At 46.5% G+C, this 19,261-nt stretch overlaps 2 protein-coding genes across 4 annotated transcripts in view; one reads left to right on the plus strand and one right to left on the minus strand.

The window, feature by feature from the left end:
- Positions 1-14,174, minus strand: part of LOC135830855 (minichromosome maintenance domain-containing protein 2-like) — a 53,145-nt gene extending 38,971 nt beyond the window's left edge. The window contains exons 1-3 of one of the 3 annotated variants that reach the window (XM_065343058.1): positions 7,396-7,773; positions 4,941-5,004; positions 1,951-2,009 (exon numbers count right to left, since the gene is read on the minus strand). In XM_065343058.1, the coding sequence (XP_065199130.1) occupies positions 1,951-2,009; positions 4,941-5,004; positions 7,396-7,482 (210 nt within the window). In that variant the 5' untranslated portion in view covers positions 7,483-7,773. Of the gene's footprint in view, positions 1-1,950; positions 2,010-4,940; positions 5,005-7,395; positions 7,774-14,077 lie in introns of those variants that run through there. The other 2 variants (XM_065343061.1, XM_065343060.1) reach the window with 2 other exon arrangements.
- Positions 14,175-14,536: 362 nt separating this feature from the next.
- Positions 14,537-18,882, plus strand: LOC135830857 (zinc finger protein 628-like). The gene is made up of 2 exons (XM_065343063.1): positions 14,537-14,842; positions 15,197-18,882. Exons 1-2 carry the CDS (start codon positions 14,644-14,646, stop codon positions 18,337-18,339), a joined length of 3,342 nt encoding a protein of 1,113 aa, XP_065199135.1. The 5' UTR covers positions 14,537-14,643; the 3' UTR covers positions 18,340-18,882.
- The last annotated feature ends 379 nt before the right edge of the window (positions 18,883-19,261 follow it).

Here is a 19,261-nt window from a genome sequence, read left to right on the forward strand (position 1 = left end):
CAATTTTGTTGGCAATCCCCCATGGAATGCTCTTCCAATAGATGATATGCCAAATAACGTGCAACTAGACTTGAGAGGGCATCGCACACAAGTTGCATACAAATTATACTACAATGTGTACATGGTAGGCCCTGAGTTCTGCAGGAATGCAAGTCACAGGTAACCGTACAACTTTGAACTTCGTATGCAACTACTCTGCAATGCCCTCTCAAGTCTAGTTGCACGTTATTTGGCATATCATCTATTGTGTTTTTGAAGTCTATTTCTCCAAAAAGCAAGCCATAACAAGAATAGGATTTCGGCCAGGGTTTGCCCCCAAAGGACTGAATTGGGGAAAAACCATGAAAATCCAGGCTGTTCACTCCTCTTGCATAACAGTACATTTGCGGTTCGAACCCCAGTTGAGGTGCCTTTTTGGACCCTTTTTCAAGTTTCGAATCACGCGGCACTGCACAGTGTACCACAAAATCGCCAAACACGGAAGCTCTCCAGAGCCAGCGCTCATCTTTTTCTGAATGGACTGTAGTCAAAAAGGTGGAGGAGATCCAAAGTGCCAAACCTGCCCCTACCACAACTTTCTTCTTTCTGAAATGACACTAAATCCGCGCCACACTCGCTGATAACCGAACGAAACCAATAAAGGCGATAATGGATAAAAGCTAGAGCAACCAGTCATTGTACCCACGAGCATGTGAGTAAACCCATACAAACTAGGTCAAAAACCTAACTGATTGAGTCTGTTGGGGATATCCGATTATAATTTTAAGCACCGTAATGTCGTGTATAAAAGCCGCGGCGCGGCGTATGTGACTTTCTTGGGGAAAATTTGCAGGCTTCTATATGAGACAGGCTTCTATACAAGACGGGTATTTCTATGTATGTCAACACTAAAACCAGGCTTATCTGCCGACAGTGTATCTTGAAAATCAGGCTTCCATTCAAGACAGGCTTCTATATGAGACTGGCTCTAATACAAGACAGTACGGTAGGTATCTCGCTTATCGGCATTTGTCTTGTTGAGCACTCTCGGTAGGCTGCTTTAGTGCTGCTGCATTATGCTTCGCTCACTACCTTTCGTAGTTTGAGCACTCTGGCGCTAGAGCAACGAGTTGTCTTTTAAAATGTCTGTGATGCCACCTTTGCACCATGGCTGGCAACTCGGGCTTACTTAAAAAGCTCGTAGCTCTACTGATGAGGCCTTTATGGCCGAAACAGCTTGCTGTCTACAGCATTGGGTATATAGTCCACAAGTCCACAAAGGACGAAACAGTTCTGTTCGCACATTTAGTATTTCGCTCCTGCTCTTGTAGTAGCTGGGCACTCTTATGTGTGGTAGTGCCTTTGCTGTTTGCATTCAGCAGAGCTCACTGACTTGTCAGTTTGAGCACTCTGGCTAGGCACGTTCGGGCCTGGTTAAAATCTGGCTTTGGAAAATTTATTTTTCATTGCTATCAAGTTCGGCCTCATTTTTTCTGTGTTGCGCTGATGACTCCACAAAGGACGAAAAAGTTCTGTCCGCAGATTGAGCATTTGGGTGTATTATAATACTTGTTGTAGATTTTTGCCTGATGATTGCGATGTGCATGAAACTCTGAGTTGCAAATAAGATCATGGTAGTTTTGTTGTTGAACTGTTCTAGTATATCTGACTCAATACAAGTGCCTTTTCCCATTAATCAACAATGTCCATGCTGGTCATTCATCCAACTGTCCTTGGGACCAAATCCTGTTGGACAGAAGTGTACAAGCGAATGTCCCCAATACACTGCACGGGAATGTATCATTACTGAGGAGACATTCAAATATAGTTGGGGATATTCAATGTCTCCTAGCCTTTTATTAAACGTTTTGACATCAACTTCCTCTGTGCGGTGTTCATATCTCTATCTCCTGAGAAATTAGAGCAATCCAAGAAATCAAAAAATATCGCATTGCAGCAAAAGCAACTTACGAGCTGAAATATTTTAGTGGCCGATTGCAGTTGTCTAATGACGAGTGTTGCAAGTTTCACTGCAAATTAAGTCCATGTTACAGGAGAACGTAGCAGATGCCATCAGTCAAACAAAAAGAACATATTCTTATTTTTAAAAGGCTTGGCCCATTTCATGCACAATGGCATCTTGAAGTCATTAAACCCAGGGCACCATATACTCGGAAGATCACATCTCTGACCATTCTGAGGTTGGCATCTGTCAACCTACCAATCCCCCATTGCTTCTTCAATGAAGTCCTACACACCTCAAAACTCCCTAAAGCAACATGAGACTGAGGCTGCCTTTACACGACAACGCTGGGGGTGAATACGCAACCTGCGATCCTTCCCCTTCTTCGCCATCACACCCTGGAACAACCTGCCTGCGGACCTCCTGCTTCACGAGCCTCATTCAAGACGCCTCCAAACCTTCAAGGTCAACGTATGTAAGGATCTAATCCGAAAGAGATGGCTGTGGTCCACACAGTATCTGTGACGATGATATTGAGATTTGAGACCCATTTAGTATTTACCTCTCTACTACTACTTGCTTGTTATGATTATTGTTCTCTTTCTTCATTTTCCCTTCTGGTTTAGTCATTACACGTATTTATAATTATTATTTGGTGCAATACTAGCGCCCCCTTCTCGCACCAAATTATTATTTTTGCTACCTGACCATGCAGCAGCCCTCCCTTTTTTTTTCGATGCCAGGTTGCAACGCTAACGCCGAGACCCCTGGTCGGTCGAGTTGCTCCCTGTACATCGGCACGTCGTCCCTACATCCCTTGTGTCTTGTCTTGTGTTTGTCTCCACATGTCTCTTTGTAGGGCTGTGTTCCCAATAAAAAAAATAAAAAAAAATAAAAAAATAAAAAAACGAGAGAGCTTGGAAGCTCAGGGCCCTACGCTATGCTTTTTTGCCTTGATGACCTAGACAAAAAAAAGCATAGGGATGTTATAAATTCTTTAAAAAAATCTTTTTTTTTTAAGACATAACCTAGGATTCGAACCCGCACTATCGCGCGCCCCGCATGCATCCCCCGATACACTTCGCATACATACTAATTCTTCCAAGTTGTTTCACATTGTGATCTTGCATTTGAAAACCCTATTTGAATATGCATTGTGGCCAGCCGTCTTTGATGGCACGGTACGGTAGGGGATAGGTACGGGACAGGTACGATCGAGGGTAATACGACACCGTCTTCTGTACCGTACCGTACCATCAAACACAGCTGGCCACATACAGCTGCCCGCAATATTCAAATAGGGCTTTCAAACGCAAGATAATAACGTGAAGCAACTAGGAAGAATGGGTATGCATGCGAAGTGTATGGGGGAATGCATGTAGGGCGATAGTGCGGGTTCGAATCCCAGGATATGCCTGAAAAAAAATAGGAGAATTGAAAAAATTATAACATCCTATGCTTTTTTGCCGTCAGATACGGATAGCGCCAGGCGTGACACAAACAAACAAACACACAAACAAATACCAAACGAGAGAGCTTGGAAGCTCAGGGCCCTGCGCTATGCTTTGTTGCCTAGCTCATCGTGCATGTTGGTAGAACTGACGGAAATGCTTTTTCCTTTGATTAGCTACATCATTGTATTGCAAAAACGTTTTAATGAGATACTGAAGTAACGTCTTCTGCATAGCTATGGAACCGGCGCTGACTCTGCCGATCACAGGCGTTCTGGAGTCGACGGGATGTCTGTCCTGACGTTTCCTGGGACCGGCGCTGACTCTGCCGATCACGGGCGTTCTTCTTCTTCTTATTATTATTATACTGACGGCAACTAACATCCATTCTGATTGTATTTACTCGTCTCCCTACTTCGTATTTCTTTCAATACAGCAGGGAGTCGTTTACATAATAATTATGACTCCCTGCTTTACATCTACATGACTGTATATACGTTATAATTATTATGCTATCGGCCTACATGCGATTCCCGGGCTGGTCGACAGGCGGCCCAGCCAGCCTGCTAGTGGGATCTCGGCCTCGCACACAAATCCACACAAAATGTTACAGCACTGAATGCATTCCCCCGATACACTTCGCATATATACTCATTCTCTTGTTGGTACCGTACCCTTGATGGTACGGGACAGGTACGGGATAGCGCCAGGCATTTCGATGGCACAAACAAACAAAAATATCGGGGCCAGCTGTCTTTGCTAGTACGGTACAGTACGGGACAGATACGGGATAGTGCAAGGCGTGACACAAACAAACAAACAAACAAACAAACAAACAAACAAATAAACAAACAAACAAACAAACACCAAATTAAAGCTGTGTGGACCCTGGCTAGCGCCAGACGTTACTGAAGTAACGTCTTCTGCATAGCTACGGGAATTAAAGCTGTGTGGACCCTGGCTAGCGCCAGACGTTACTGAAGTAACGTCTTCTGCATAGCTACGGGAATAAACCAAATTCTTTCGGATGCATGGTTCATTTACACGGTACGCGGAGCAAAACGTAAAAGTTGTACACCAAAACGGAAGAAAACCAAAACTCTGGCCAAGGTGGAAGAATTTGAGAACAGAAATGTTCTGCCGGATACATTTGGGTGTGTAAACAGTCGAAACGGTCTGCTGGCCTCGTTTTCCGTCACGTTTGTTCCGTTTTCGGCTGTTTACACGGATCCGACAATCAAAAAAATTGTTTTTACAATTTCCGTCATGTGACGAGTGTTGTCGTGTGGCCTGTTTTCAACTATGCCTTGAGTGTGATTGGTGCTTCCACGACAACACCTGGCACATGACGAACTTTGGCGGATCCTTTGCTCCCGTGTAGACGCGCGAAAACGATACAAACCGAGACTACCCCGGATCAGCTTTGATCGTGTAAACTCACGAAAACGGAAAAAGAAATGCGGGACTGAAAACGGAAAACTGGCCGTGTGTTGTCGTGTAAACGCAGCCTGAGTGACGGCACATAAAAAGCACCAATGTGCACTTACCGCTGTGCTGGTGTAAGACACCCACATCTAGTGGCAGCACAACACGATGCACGACACCTGGTATCTGCAACACAAAAAGACAAAGAAAAGTTCTTCGTTGGACGCTGTTGGATACCGCACTTGCCGCATTTATTTATAGGGGTGAAACGATTAGTTCGAATATTCGTTCGACAATTTCAAACGAGCGAGTATTCGAAATTTTGCACTCGATCGGTTTATTTTTTATTTTTTTAGTATTGACATTGTATTTTTCAAAAACTTTTGTTGTACCGCTGGTCCACTGGTATGCATGCGATCACCACGGCAAGTAACGTTCTGAGATATGAAAGTACTGATGAAAATCGTTACTTTACATTCTGTACAGGACGTAGGCGACTTTTGTTCCATGTTCACAGATAATTTCTTCCGAATTGGTCGAGAACTCGCAAATCTAGTGCTTTTGAATTTTGATAAAATACTCGAAATAATCGGATATTCGATCGAATATTATGAACGAGTGATCGATTGGTCAAAATAGATACTCGTTTCACCCCTACGGCGCATTATTATTTTTTATAAGGCGCATTGCAGTGCATGTACATGTATAATGTACGGTCCCTTTTGACAAAACCCAGACCACAAAAGGAAGACTAGATACACATTTGCCACACGTCTGCTCTGCCAAGGACAGTTGCTGCGTGAAGGGTGATGTACCCAAGTACAATAAGTAGTGACGTCAGGACAGGCTTCTACTTTGAGAATCAGTTGTCACTGAGTGCATCTTGCTTGCTTTAACCCCTTTAGCGCGAGCGTCGTACTAGTACGACGCACATGAGTTGCATGCCCCACGGCCGTCGTACTAGTACGACGCGCGCTGTACACTGTACAGTGAACCTGCATCTCATAGTCGTGGGGTCCGTGTTGAGTCCATAGTGACTTGTTCAAACTATCGTACCTCACTCAATACTGTAAATATACAAAATTTCGGCGCTGCAAAATTTCGGCACTTCACGATTTTTGACATTTCGGCGGCGATTTATTTTCAGCGTGGGGTAGAGGGCATGTATAGTGCGACAGATGCTGTGAAAATTTCATCGGCGTTTTAATTTAGGCGTTTTGGGTCGGTGCCGAATATAGCCGAAATTAAATAGCTGCCGAAAATTTGTATATTTACAGTACTTGGTCGATTCTCACAATCGAAACATGTATCTGCAAGAGAAAACTCTCAGCTGGCGATAGAAACAATCGCCGAAGCGATGCGACCGGTTGTTGAGATATGCGACTCGACACGGCAAATTTCAACTCGATTTTTTGCACAGTCTGCAGAACGCGTATTTTCCATCATGGATCATTTGTGCGCTACCTGCTGCCATGGAAACAAGATTCAAATGATTTTAGTGGATCCCGTGAGTCCTCACAAAAAATTTGAGCTCGATACGAGCAAGGAGACCGAAATGGCAGCTGAATATTTGAGCTTGGTTAGTCTTGGCCGTGCTCAAGTCTGTCGAGCGCGTGGATGAAGTTTGCCAGACTTTAGCACGGGGTTTTGGTTTCGCTCCGAGCTGGGTTTGACACCAGTTTGTCACTCGTCTCAAGACCTTTCCAGGAAGCTCAAGATCGTGGAATTCGTCCAAGGGAAGGTAAAGTTATCGATCCTTGAGCAGCTTGTACTTTCATGGGCAAATGCGACTTTTACAGGTGTTGTCGTGGGGCGCGCTCAGGTAGCGTCGTGCTAAAGAGGTTAAGTTACTGCGTATTCAGCTCTGAGATATAGGTGGACGGTCTACCCCTGTGACTCACAGCCCGCTATATTTGCCAAACGCAAGCATGGATGACTGACCAAGCTGCACTGGTCTCGTCTGCTGATGCTTCTTCTTTTCTTGTTCGGTAGCCACCTCGTCACTACTGTTGGGTTGCAAAGCCTCAAGCTGCTCGTCCGGCTCACTGATGAACTTGCCTGTTTCTAGCAGCTGCTGTTTCATTTGATGCTGCTCATCTGCACCTGGGATTGCTTGCTTCGGCTGCTGCACGAAAACTTGAAGTGCACTCTTTGCTCCTTGCAGTATCGTAGCATTATTTTGCTGAGCATTAACGCCGGTAGCGTGCCAATATAGCTCTGTGTGCTTTTCAATGATCTGCCCTATCATAGGCTCTGATTCTGCTTCCTGAAATATAGCACACGAATGCCAGAAGTCAATAGAAATTTCAATGAGGCCTTTCACACCATGACTCTTCAAAAGCGGGTGCTTTGTTGATATGAGCAGCCTATCTAGCCTGCTAGGCGGTCAAAGCAGCTGGCAAGAATGGCACCTACGGACTGTTACAGGACGATGACGAGACCGATTGTATATGTGCTTCCTTTTCGCGTGTTTTGTTGTGCGCTGGTACTGCAATCCTCTTTTCTGTAAAACGGGGCAGATGTAGTGGTGGGGACTTGGCTTTGGTTCTTATCCATCCTCGGTGGTATTTTACTCACCTCTTTTATGGTTCGGTTGGCAAGGGAATCCAAATCACATCTCAGGAACAGATACTGCAAAGCATTTTCCAGTAATCCCAGATCCATGCTATCTTTCTGGAAAGAGGTTCCTTCGCAGCCCCTCCCTGCTCTTTCCTATTCCTGACGTTGAACGCAATCAGCGAAAGCAATGGATATTACTACTGTCTTCAGCTCTCACTCTCTGCTCCAACCGAATCTACGAACAAAGTAGTTGGTAACACGCTCCTCCGGGCTTAACAAAAAGAGTGAACTGGAAACTTGTTCGTCGGTTGATTGTTCCCATATGATTAGAGGGAGTCTACATGGTCTACCTCTTTGACTTTGGTTTAGCCTAGGCAGTGCAGTCGACTATTACAGTCAGTCCTTCTTTGAATCTTCATTATCTCGCGGCAGCGAGTCGAATACCAGGTGATCGTGAATACTGCGCATGCTCAGCGAAATGGTTCTTGTTTGTGTCACAAAGGTCACGGGATGAACTTTGCACTTTGCTCTCTTCAGTACCTGTACAAACTGTAACCTCTTCTCTTGTCTTGGCAGTCTTGCCGACTCGGGTATAATGGAAAATACATGTATATTGGAAGCCATAGGCATAGGCATAGGCATAGATCTACGCGGCCATAGCGATGTATTACGTAGATCTATGTTTCGCCGTATGGATTCTGTCGTGTAATACTACTTGTTATTGCCGTTCGTTAGTCCATTACAAGTAACGTTAGTTCCATTCTACATGTAGTTTTTTAATAGTACGAAGAGATACTGTAAAACCAGAACCGACCAAAAGTTTAACGTTTTTGTAATTTTGGCATGATAACGTGCAGAAAGTGGCTACCTGGCCGGCCACCCGGTACCCATCTGTATGCACAGACATCTCCCCATTTACATGATAACGTTTCTTCAAATAACGAAAACAAATTGGTCGTTAAAAGGTTAGACTTTGTGACTCGTTAGACTTTCCGGTTTTACAGTAGTGCCGTCCGGTCTGTCTCACTTGATGTTCGCGAAACTTCCCCTCTTTTTGCTTGTCTCCGATCAACATGAGCCTCCCAAGTTGGGTGGTCGTTGTTTCGCGTTCTCGAACTTCGGTGAGCCGTGGCCATCCTGTGCCGTGGTCCTTCGTCTTTCATCACCATCTCGTCAAAGCTAACATTTTTAATTTGCTGTGATGTTTAGCTTGTTTTCGTCTTGAGTACGAGTGCGCTCACCTTCCCCTTTCTAATGCTATTAATTTTTCATAACTTAGAACCTTCCAAGTTGGAAGGCTGTTGGTTTGCGCATCCAAGACGTGATAGAGCTTATCATCAGGTCGTTGAATGGCAGTATCACATCAGTCCGAGTAGTGTGCTAGCTGTTGCACCTTCTGACTCTACATCTTGCTTATAACTGTTAGTGTTGGACACAAACTATGGATAACATGTAAAATTTTGGTCCTTTCTTTTAAATTTCATAATAATATCTTTATTAAAGGGGAAGTTAAGGCAAAAATTAAAATTTCACCAGTTGTAGTCTTCGGGGTGCTGAGTCGAATGGTCGTGGTCCGAGGAAGCTGAGACGCTCCCTTCCTACTTGAATCCCAATCGAACTCGCGTACTTCCACCGAAACTGGGTGACTGCGCCCTACTAGATGGGGATTTGTATGCAAAATGTCACTAAAAGCGCCATTTCGTTCTTATAAAAGCACGGATGACCGCCATTGGCCCATATGTTGTAGTCTTTTGGACGCTGAGTCGACTGGTTTTGGTCCGAAAAGGCTGCGATGCGGCGTTCCTCCTTTATTCCCAATCGAACATGGTTGAACAAGCGGTCACGTGCTCCTGCGTACACCAGTCACCTGGTCACCTTGCCTGCAGGGTACAACTAATTTACTTACTAGCCTGTTTGACCTTTTTTGGGTGCAGTCCTGTCACTCGAGTTGAACTCGAGTTGAACCTTGGTGTGAAAGTAAAAAGTTGTCACCTGCTGGCGTGGTGACCAGGTGATTTGGGCACCCAGGACCACGTGGCCGCTTCTTCAACTATGTTCGATTGGGAATAAAGGAGGAACGCTGCATCGCAGCCTTTTCGGACCAAAACCAGTCGACTCAGCGTCCAAAAGACTACAACATATGGGCCAATGGCGGTCATCCGTGCTTTTATAAGAACGAAATGGCGCTTTTAGTGACATTTTGCATACAAATCCCCATCTAGTAGGGCGCAGTCACCCAGTTTCGGTGGAAGTGCGCGAGTTCGATTGGGATTCAAGTAGGAAGGGAGCGTCTCAGCTTCCTCGGACCACGACCATTCGACTCAGCACTCCGAAGACTACAACTGGTGAAATTTTAATTTTTGCCTTAACCTCCCCTTTAATTTTCAGGATTACCCAACGGCGAATGCCTATCGGGGGGGGGGGGGGGGGGCGATCTCCTATTTGAGTATGCGCAGTGTGTGTGTGTGTGTGTGTGTGTGTGTGTATGATGTGCCCTGGCAAGCTCACTTATAAGTTATACACGCAGATCATCCCTTATCTCCTTAGCTACCACCACCCCCCCCCCCCCTCCCCCCTGGTGTGTCTGCCCAGTGTTGACTCCGAGAACCATGTTCGGTAGCCCTTGGCGGATTGTGCTCGGTAAATTAATTGCTGAATTCTGCTTTCCATAATGTCCACTTGAATTATGCCAGTGATTATGCTACACTATGCTGGCATTATGCCGATGATGGTGCTACTTCTATGCTGCGGTCCAAGCTAATGGTATGGTTAACTCAGTACAAACAGCCTTTGGCGGATTGTGCTCGGAAAATTGCTGAATTATGCTTTCCACTATGCCCAGATTATGCAAGTGATTATTTTACATTATGCTGGAATTATGCCAATGATAGTGCTATACTGTACCCTTGCAGGCTCTTGTTGCACTTTGCAACGTTACAATGACTACAGCACGGCTTACAAGGGGTAACATTCACCAGGTTATTGCCTGTAACATGCCTAAATATGCCTGGATCGTTAATCTTTAGCCAGCATCGTAAGGTTATGCCGACCGTCTGGTCTCAGAAGTCCTTCATGCCAGGGCATAATTTTTAGACAAAATCGGAAGATTATGCCAGCATAATCCGCCAAGGGCTTAAAAGGTCAGACGAGCTGCCCAGGCCTCACCACCATTGCCGTCTCTGTGCTGCCTTCTTTATATAATATATATATATAGAAGGCAGCTATATGTATATATTATAACAAGGGACCGAGTGTATATCGAGAAATATAGACCAGTATAAAAACCGAGGCAAAGCCGGGGTTTTTACACACGGTCCCTTGTTATAATACAGTGAAACCTCGTTAGAAAGAACACTGATAAGACAAATGTTTGCCTAAGAAGAACTAATATTCGTAACTGCATTGGATTAAACCCTGTATATTCACTGAGTAAAACATATGGATAAGAAGAACTCCCGTTATTACGAACAAATATCATCGGTCCCTTGATGTTCGTCCTAAAGAGGTTTGACTGTATATAATTTATACCTCTCCATGCGCAAGCTCAAGAGCAAAAAGGAGTGAATATAGCTTTCTTTCCCTAAAAAGGAGTGAATATAGCTTTTATATAGAGAAAGAAAGATATTCACTCCTTTTTAGAGAAAGAAAGCTCCTCAGCGGGTTTTTTTGGATGGCTTCCTCAGTGGTGTATATATCTTAGTGGTGTATATTGAACAGTGTATATGGAAATTTATAAACTTCATGGGAGATCTGGTATATGAGTGTGGGTGTATATGGAGTGAGGTATAAATATATATTATATATGCATGTTCTTGTACACTGTATATGTGCACATTCACATGTCTGAAGGTTTGTGGTTTTCAATAAAATAAATGAATAATAATCTCCGTGGAGATAACAGTTTAAATAATGCTATGAATAAAATAATCATGCTGTGCACTCATACTTCAAACACACAAGGCAAGGTAGGTAGGTCAAAACGGTTTCCAAGAACGTTTTCTTGTGACGATCCGCATCAGTTGGACAATACATCACAATTGATTGGCACAAGAAAACGTTTTTTGGAAACCTTTTTGACCTACCTACCTTGCCTTGTGTGTTTGAAGTATGAATGCTCAGACTATTTTGTTCATAATGTCCACTAACACCACCAGTTACTAAACAATCAGCTCATGCGATAACATCGCACGACACTGACCGACGGTACTGACGTTCTACAACTAACCGGCTATCAGCTCCAGCACATCTTGGATGCGCACTCCAACAGCCTTCCAACTTGGAAGGTTCTAAGTTATAATGATCACATAGGAGGAGAAGGTGGGCGCAACCAAGACAAGCACGAGCTGAAAGTCTCAGCCAGCGTGAAGGACGCTGGCGGATGTACATGTGCCACAATGTTATCGCATGAGCTGATTGTCTAGTAACTGGTGGTGTTAGTGGACATTATTGTGGAACGTGTACTTCCTTGGTCCTTTTTTCTTTTCTATAAATTTATCCCAAGTTGGCTCTCCATCCGAGTCCATTCATAGCGGCATTAAATAGAAAATTTAAAAAAAGAATAGTTGTGTGCGGGGAAACTGACTGATTCTAATGATGTACTTGTAATCGTGGTAATGGCAATGATTATCTAAACTAAAGCCTTGAACGAGTCAATCACAAGGTCAACTGACCCGGTACACTGAGACCGCCGGTACGCGGTCGAGGGCTGCTTGCTAGTACACTGTGTACACAGATACATGTCAATACATCAGTGTCGTTGTAGACACAGTGCGAAAACACCATTCGAATTTGGCAGTGATTCATTTGACAAGAGAAATGCCGAGTCATGTGCTGTGCGGCTAGCCGCATGTGCAGACTGAGTGACTCACACTCACAGTCAGTGAACACGGATGTCTCCAAATTCCAAATAATTCTGTACTTCACCTCCTCGTATCAGCCCTCGGTCTCTTACTTAGTCTTAGTTTATACGGTAAGTGAGTTACTAACCCTGCTGATTGCTTCTATGATATTTCTACACACGCACAAAACTCATTCGCTCCCACGCTGCCTGCCCATTGCAAGGCATTTATATTAATATTTTTGGATTCTGCAAAATAAATGAAACAACAACTGTGCATAAAATAATATGGATTCGGATGGAGAGCCAAGAATAAATTTATAGTAAAGAAAAAGGACCAAGAAACTACAAGTTATGCTATCATGTCCACTAACACCACCAGTGAATCAGCTGATGCGAGTAACATTGCACGACCGACTGACCAACGCTACTGACGTTCTACAACTAACTGGCTAACAGCTCTAGCACATTTTGGATGCACACTCCAACAGTCTTCCAACTTGGAAGGTTCTAAGTTATAGATAACAACCTTTTATTGATCTTCGCATCTTTGAGCCACACAAGTTGTGTGGAATGTTGCTTTGCGTCCTCGAACCGTGGTTTGACCGTATTGTCCAGTGGTCACTTCTGCTTGCCAGTATTGTCATCGACATGCATGAACATCCGCCAACGTCCTTCAAAGCTGAGACTTTCAGCTCGTGCTTGTCTTGGTTGCGCTCACCTTCCCCGGCCTCCTCGTGTTATTTCTATAACTTAGACTCACCTTCCCCGGCCTCCTCGTGTTATTTCTATAACTTGTGACCTTCAAAATTTCCAAGTTGGAAGGCTGTTGGAGTGTACATCGAAGATGTGCTAGAGCTGTTAGCCAGTTAGTTGTAGAACGCCAGTACCGTCGGTCAGTCGGTCGTGCAATGTTATCGCACGAGCTGATTGTTTAGTACTGGTGGTGTTAGTGCCGGGACATTTTATAGCGTAACTTGTAGTTTCTTGGTCCTTTCTTCTTTACCATAAAATAATATGTGCAATATGCTGATTTGCTGACTGAGGGCATGTGCGATTGGTAGGATAGGATCGGGATCCAGATCAACCGGATCCCGGCACTGGATTCGCACCCTTTTGATTCAGTGGTCGAATCCAGATCCGGATCCTTTGGATTTGGATCCGGTAAACCCACCGCGGGGAGCAGGCGGTTGACCGGATCCAACGGATCCAAATGTGACCTTTGTGCGTATGACGCGGGGTAAAAATCATTTTTGCACACATTGTGGTACGTACACACGTGGATGGAGATACTCTTGTTCACTTTTCGTACGACGCGCGCGATGAGTAGATCTCGACTTTCACCCTTCCGGGTGACCTGTGCCAGGATCGGGATCCAGATCCGTCGGATCCTTCAGAGTCAACCTGACACTTTACTGTATTTCGGACCTTGAGTTTCAATCGAACATGCCCTGACGTGACGCCCCTGAGTCTCGGATAACTTGATGACTCCTGTCATGACATGAGCTGTCTGATCTGAGTCCCTCAGTGTATGCAGTCATCGCGGCTTTGGCCCCGTCGCACTCGATCGACTCGATCGTAGATCTACGTAACCATGGTAACTCGTTCGACGCACCCGGCCGTGTACGCGCACGATCGGTCCTGGGTCCTCACCAGGGAGTCGTCAAATACTTGACGACTCCCTGGTCCTCACGACTCCTGATGGCCTCAGCTCAGCGTGAACAAGGTGAATGCGTACAGACTCAGTCTACAGTCTACACAGACAGTAGACCTACAGCCTAGGCTACGGTCTACAGGTCAGACTCACACAGAACACAAAAGAATGATAGACTACAAAGCTACTTGAACTAACTAACTACTTACTTGCTAAAAGCTACGTACATGACTGAAGTGAAGCAGACTTCATGACATTCGTCGCAAGAAGCTGAAGGTCAGTCCGATCGGATCCGTACAGGTTTGGCAAGAAACACAGCAAATGATTTCATTGACTCGAGCTCACTTTTCAACTTTTGACTGACATCGCATAATCGATGCGCATCTTCGAAGCTTCACGATCACGTACAGTAGGTCTACGCGTCACCACCGCGCAAAAAAATAAAAATAATGGATCATGCATGCATGATGTACCGCTCATCTGGTCAGCTGAGCAGATCAGAGACGTAGCTCAGCTGCTAGCTGGCCAGCTTTGCGCAACGACTGCATGCATGCACGCTACGCCACACTCTCAGTCTACAGTCTAGACTGCATGCATGCAGCGCTACAGTGCCAGTAGATCTGGTACGACCCGGGTGTTGGTTTGGCCGATCACACACACACACAGGCAGAGCTTGTAGAGCTGCTTTCTCGCCGGGCGCCGTTCCAAGCCTCACGTACTCGTCGCACGCGCATGTTGTGGCCGTCCGTCTTTGCAGCCCTCACAGGCTTGGCGCATGGCCGCAGTACTTGGGGCGTCATCGATTCGAGGAGAGCCAGGGCAGCAAGAAGCCTGCGCCATGGAGGATCCAAGGCTCCCTTCTGCTTTGCCCTCAATTCAGGACTTGAAAGGGGAAAGAGCGCATGAGACGCCATCTGGAGAGCCCACATTTGTGAAAGAAACGGAGGAATCGAGGTCATGCCCAGCTCCACAAGGTAAATATTTCGTGTGATGCTGTGGTCCGACCTGTCTCCTGTTTGCTTATTTCCTGAGTTTTGCTACCCGCTGCCACACCACATGAAGAACATCGGCATTGTGTCTATCGTATTTTGTGCAATCATGCCAATGTGAACTTGGTTTCTCTTTGATTTTGAACACCAGCGTGCTGTAGAGTCTTGGACTGGGTCTGGGGAGTGGATACAACTAATACTTTCCACTTTTGTTTTTGTTTTTAGGAATCTGATTTCTATGTCACGAGCACCAGCCTGTGGTGTAGTGCTCGCCGAGCGTTGAGTTACAATTACATAACTTATCCTCAATTATTTGTATGCCGTTCTTTGTGTCTGCAGCTGATCCACCGCCCACGCGAACTGCGGAGCAAAATGTAGTTGTGCAGAAGATTTCTGGGGATGTAGCGTGCCAGTATTCCAGTGTCGTTGACTGTCCATCACAAGACCTGGGCCAGAGCGTTGATTATTACAACTCTCCTGGTCACTCCTCAACTGATGGCTCGACTGACAAGAACAAACTCAATGAGGGCAACAGCAGTGATGGAGGAGACAATGCGGGGCGCGTTGCCCGGGCATCAGAGAATGTCCAGAATGCGCGATGTCCGGTGGCAGTGGCTGCTACATCGTCAGCCTGCTCTGCTCCTGTAAACCTGTCCGGACCAATAGTCAGTGGCGCAGCTGCAGTATCGCAAGTGAATAGTGTACAAACAATAGCATGTCCAGATGGAACTGCTGTTACATATAGTGGTATCGCATCCAGCTTAGTGCCTCCTGGCCTGGTCATCCCACAGTTATTTTCATCATTTTCGGCGTCGGCAGCAGTAGCAACAACCAGTCAGATTGCGGCTGGCGTGCAGTATACATGCATGCCAGTTTCCACGTCAACAGTTTCTGCACACCCATTATTCACTGACAAAATGCTGCATCCGTCCAGTGTGTCTCTCGAATCGAGTCCAGGTATGGGCTCAGATGATGATGACGATGAGGACAGCAGTAGTGGTGATGATGCGGACAATGAAATGAGTGAAACAGAAGAGATGGACACGTCGAGTCTTTCTGACCTGAATGCGCTGTCTGCGTCTCAGGCGGAAGCTGACGGCATGTCCGGCATCTCGCAGCTAATACAGGCGGCACAAGCTGACTTGACGCCAGGCATTGAAATGCTGGCAGCTGCGGCGCAGAATGCTACTCCGGCTGGTTTCCCTTGCCCACATTGCAACAAAACTTACCCGATGGCATCTGGTCTCCGTCGCCACGTCAAGCGATCACACAGCAGCACAAGTAACAGCAGCAACGGCAATCCGTTTGCATCGTCCAGCCAGCAGAGCGAGAAGCGGCCTGGGAAGTGTTCGTTTTGCCAAGCAGACCTGCCGTACCCAGCAACGCAGGCTGTGCGCAGGCGTCACATGCGCGGCGAATGTACAATGAATCCGTATTCGTGCCCGAGCTGCTCCAAAGTGTTTGTATCACCTGGTGGACTGCAGCGACACTCTCTCATGCACAACGGCAAGCGACCATTCCAGTGTACTATCTGCAGTAAGGAGTTCACGCAAGCATCTCACCTGAAGGTGCACATGAACGGGCACACGGGTGAAAAGCCGTACCAGTGCGATTTTGAAGACTGTGGCAAGACATACTCTGACCCGTCATCGCTGCGTTCACACAAGCTTGCCCACGCTGGCATCAAGGCGAAGAAGAAGCGTAACCCAGATGCTCCCTACTTGGCTAATCCAAAGTGTGCATACTGTGACCAGCGCTTTGCTTCTCGCGCGGCTCGTGACCAGCATGCGCGTGAGTGCGCGCGTAACCCGTATAGGTGCATGATCTGTCAAAAGGCCTGCCTTGGGATGGTCAAGCTGGAACGCCACATCCGATCTCACTCACGGTCACGGGTGTCGAGTCTGAAGGCGCAGGAGATGGCGAAGAACAAGAAGACGCAATCGCCAGATCCCAAGTGTGCATACTGTACTGAACGATTTCCAACACGAGTTGTCCGTGACCGCCATTCACGCATGTGCTCCAATAATCCGTATCGCTGCAAGCTGTGCTACAAAGCGTTCCTGGGCTCCGCAAAGCTGTTGCGCCATGCGCGATCGCATGCTGAAGGTACCTCTACACCGTCGGCTGCAGCCACGGCAGCAATCGCGCATGCCACTGCGCTTGCAGAGGCCAATCCTGAAGAAGCTACTAGATGTGACAAGGCTGAGCAGACAGCTGATCCACCGTGCGTCAGCGATACGACGATGACAGGGATTGATGCTCAAGTTTCAAGTAGTTCATGTGCAGCTACACCATCGCTTGTTGGCTCTGTTAGCTCTACCCCACTTGCCAGTAGTCCACTATCTGTGTTGGCACCTGCAAGCAGTGCGAACTTGAACAGTCTCTTGATGACGCCAAGCAATCATAATATGATTGCAATTCCGACACCAATAGGCTACTCACTTGTTCCCAATCCGTTCTCATCCCTCGGAAACACACCACTGATGACCCCGTCTGCGCAGGAGGAGGCCTTGTCCGCTCAGTCCGGCGTTTTCAACCAGCAGTCTGGCCAGACTGCAGTGCAGAGCGTGGTGAGTACAGCCAGTGTACTGGGCGGCCAGGATCTTGCGTCCACTAACAGCACTCTTTCAGCTGCAGCCGCCGAGGCATGCGAAGCTGCTAGTACTGCGAGCTCAGCTGACTCGGTAACACCTACTATTGTTGTAAGAGAAGATTGTCTAACGGGCAGTCCGCCAGATGCCGCATTACTCGCCTGTGCTGGCACACAGCAGCAGCAACAGGGCGAGAGTGGATCTACTCCGGCCGGGACACAGCCTGAAACCTCTATTGATCTCTCCGACAAGCCAACCTCATCTCTGATGTCACGCGAAACCGAGCCTGTAGCCATGGACACCACCCAACAAGAGACCAACACCGAGCCCTCTGATAACCCTATGTGTGCTTCTGTAGCGTCAGCCAGCACTGCTGTTACGAGCACTACTGTTGCAGTGGCAGCTGCACATGCTGCATCTGATTCCAATCCCCCAGTGCAAAACCAGCAGTCATTTCTCTCCTCCCTGCAAGCACCATTCCCGTATCCATTTGAGATGCCGACTGTTCCTGGTGTTTCTCTCACCGGTGGCACAGGTACTGCTGCTCTTGATCCCGTGCCCAGCCTCCTACAGAGTATTCTGGCAGGCACTGATAGCATGGCTGGCACGTCCCAGGTTCCTCTGCAACAGCAAGCTTCCGTTGCTCAGCAGGTACAGGAATTATTGCAGAGCAGTGCCCAGGGTACTGTCGAACTGCAGCAACAGTTGCAGTCCATCTTTCCACTGTCCAGTGCAGAAGCGGAAAAGCTCCTCGCGCCGCAGAAGCCCGCAAATGAGTCTGCGGCTGCCGAAGTCCCTGTAGATGCCACTATTTCGAAAGCAGAATTGAATGATGCTTCACCGCTGGCAGCTGAACTCGCGGGGGCAGACTCTGCCGTCCCCTCGTCGTAGAAACAACTTCATTGTTTTGTTACCGTGTGTTGCATGCAGTGGAGTCTCTCAGTGCTGTGATACCCTCCATTGAAATTTTTCTCTTTTTTTCTTATTCCTTACATTTGTTGACCCAGCTGTGCTAGAGGATTTGCTCATCCAACATATTTCTCATGCAACTCACGACCATGTACGAAAACTGAAAAATCAAACCCATCATCCATCTAGCCCGGCTCTAAATAGGTGCTCATCTTGTTTGTGTTTATGGGGTGAACCTTTAGTAAATGATTTGGTTTTCCGCTATAGCCTTCGATACGCCACTAGTGCTCTTCCCATGTTTTTGCTGTTTTTTATTTTAAATATTTCATGATAGTGGTTTTGTAAGCTGGGCTTCAAAAAACTCACCCCTTTCTTTCATGTTTCAACCCCGACAGTCAGTCTCGTCTTATCTCGTCTTGTCTGACAGAATACTATTGTGTTGATCTATTGTTTGTGTGTGCGTACCCCTCTCTTTCATGTTTCAACCCCGACAGTCAGTCAACATGACTGTATTAACTCGCAGAATATTATGTTGATCTATTGTTGGTGTGTGCGTCCTGCGGGGGCGGGGGGGGGGGGGGGCGGTTCATGGCGTGCCTGGTCCTGTCTCACACGTGTGAGCACTCTACACTGTACGTGCACCACGAGAGTGCCCCACTCAAACCTAGATATTGTCAAGAGTAGATCTACATAATGATTATAATAAATACTTTGAAGTACTCTTGATATTGTGTAGCCAGTGAAATGGAATTACATGTCAGAGTGAAACTGTAACTGATGTCATGCAGCAGTACTAAAAACAACAATGAGAATAAGTATACCTCTTATTGGCGATGGTGGCATCGTGAGAATGAAGAATTCAAAAGTATACCACATGTAGGTTCAAACATTGCCCAGAGGGCCA

This window comes from Sycon ciliatum, chromosome 1, assembly GCF_964019385.1.
Source record: "Sycon ciliatum chromosome 1, ocSycCili1.1, whole genome shotgun sequence".
Lineage (NCBI taxonomy): Eukaryota > Metazoa > Porifera > Calcarea > Leucosolenida > Sycettidae > Sycon > Sycon ciliatum.

Bases quoted from the DNA above. Each gene is read 5' to 3' on its own strand.
- LOC135830857 (XM_065343063.1), top strand. From the start codon at position 14,644: ATGGCCGCAGTACTTGGGGCGTCATCGATTCGAGGAGAGCCAGGGCAG. The intron at 14,843-15,196 runs GTAAATATTTCG...TTGTGTCTGCAG, and splicing joins GTCATGCCCAGCTCCACAAG to CTGATCCACCGCCCACGCGA.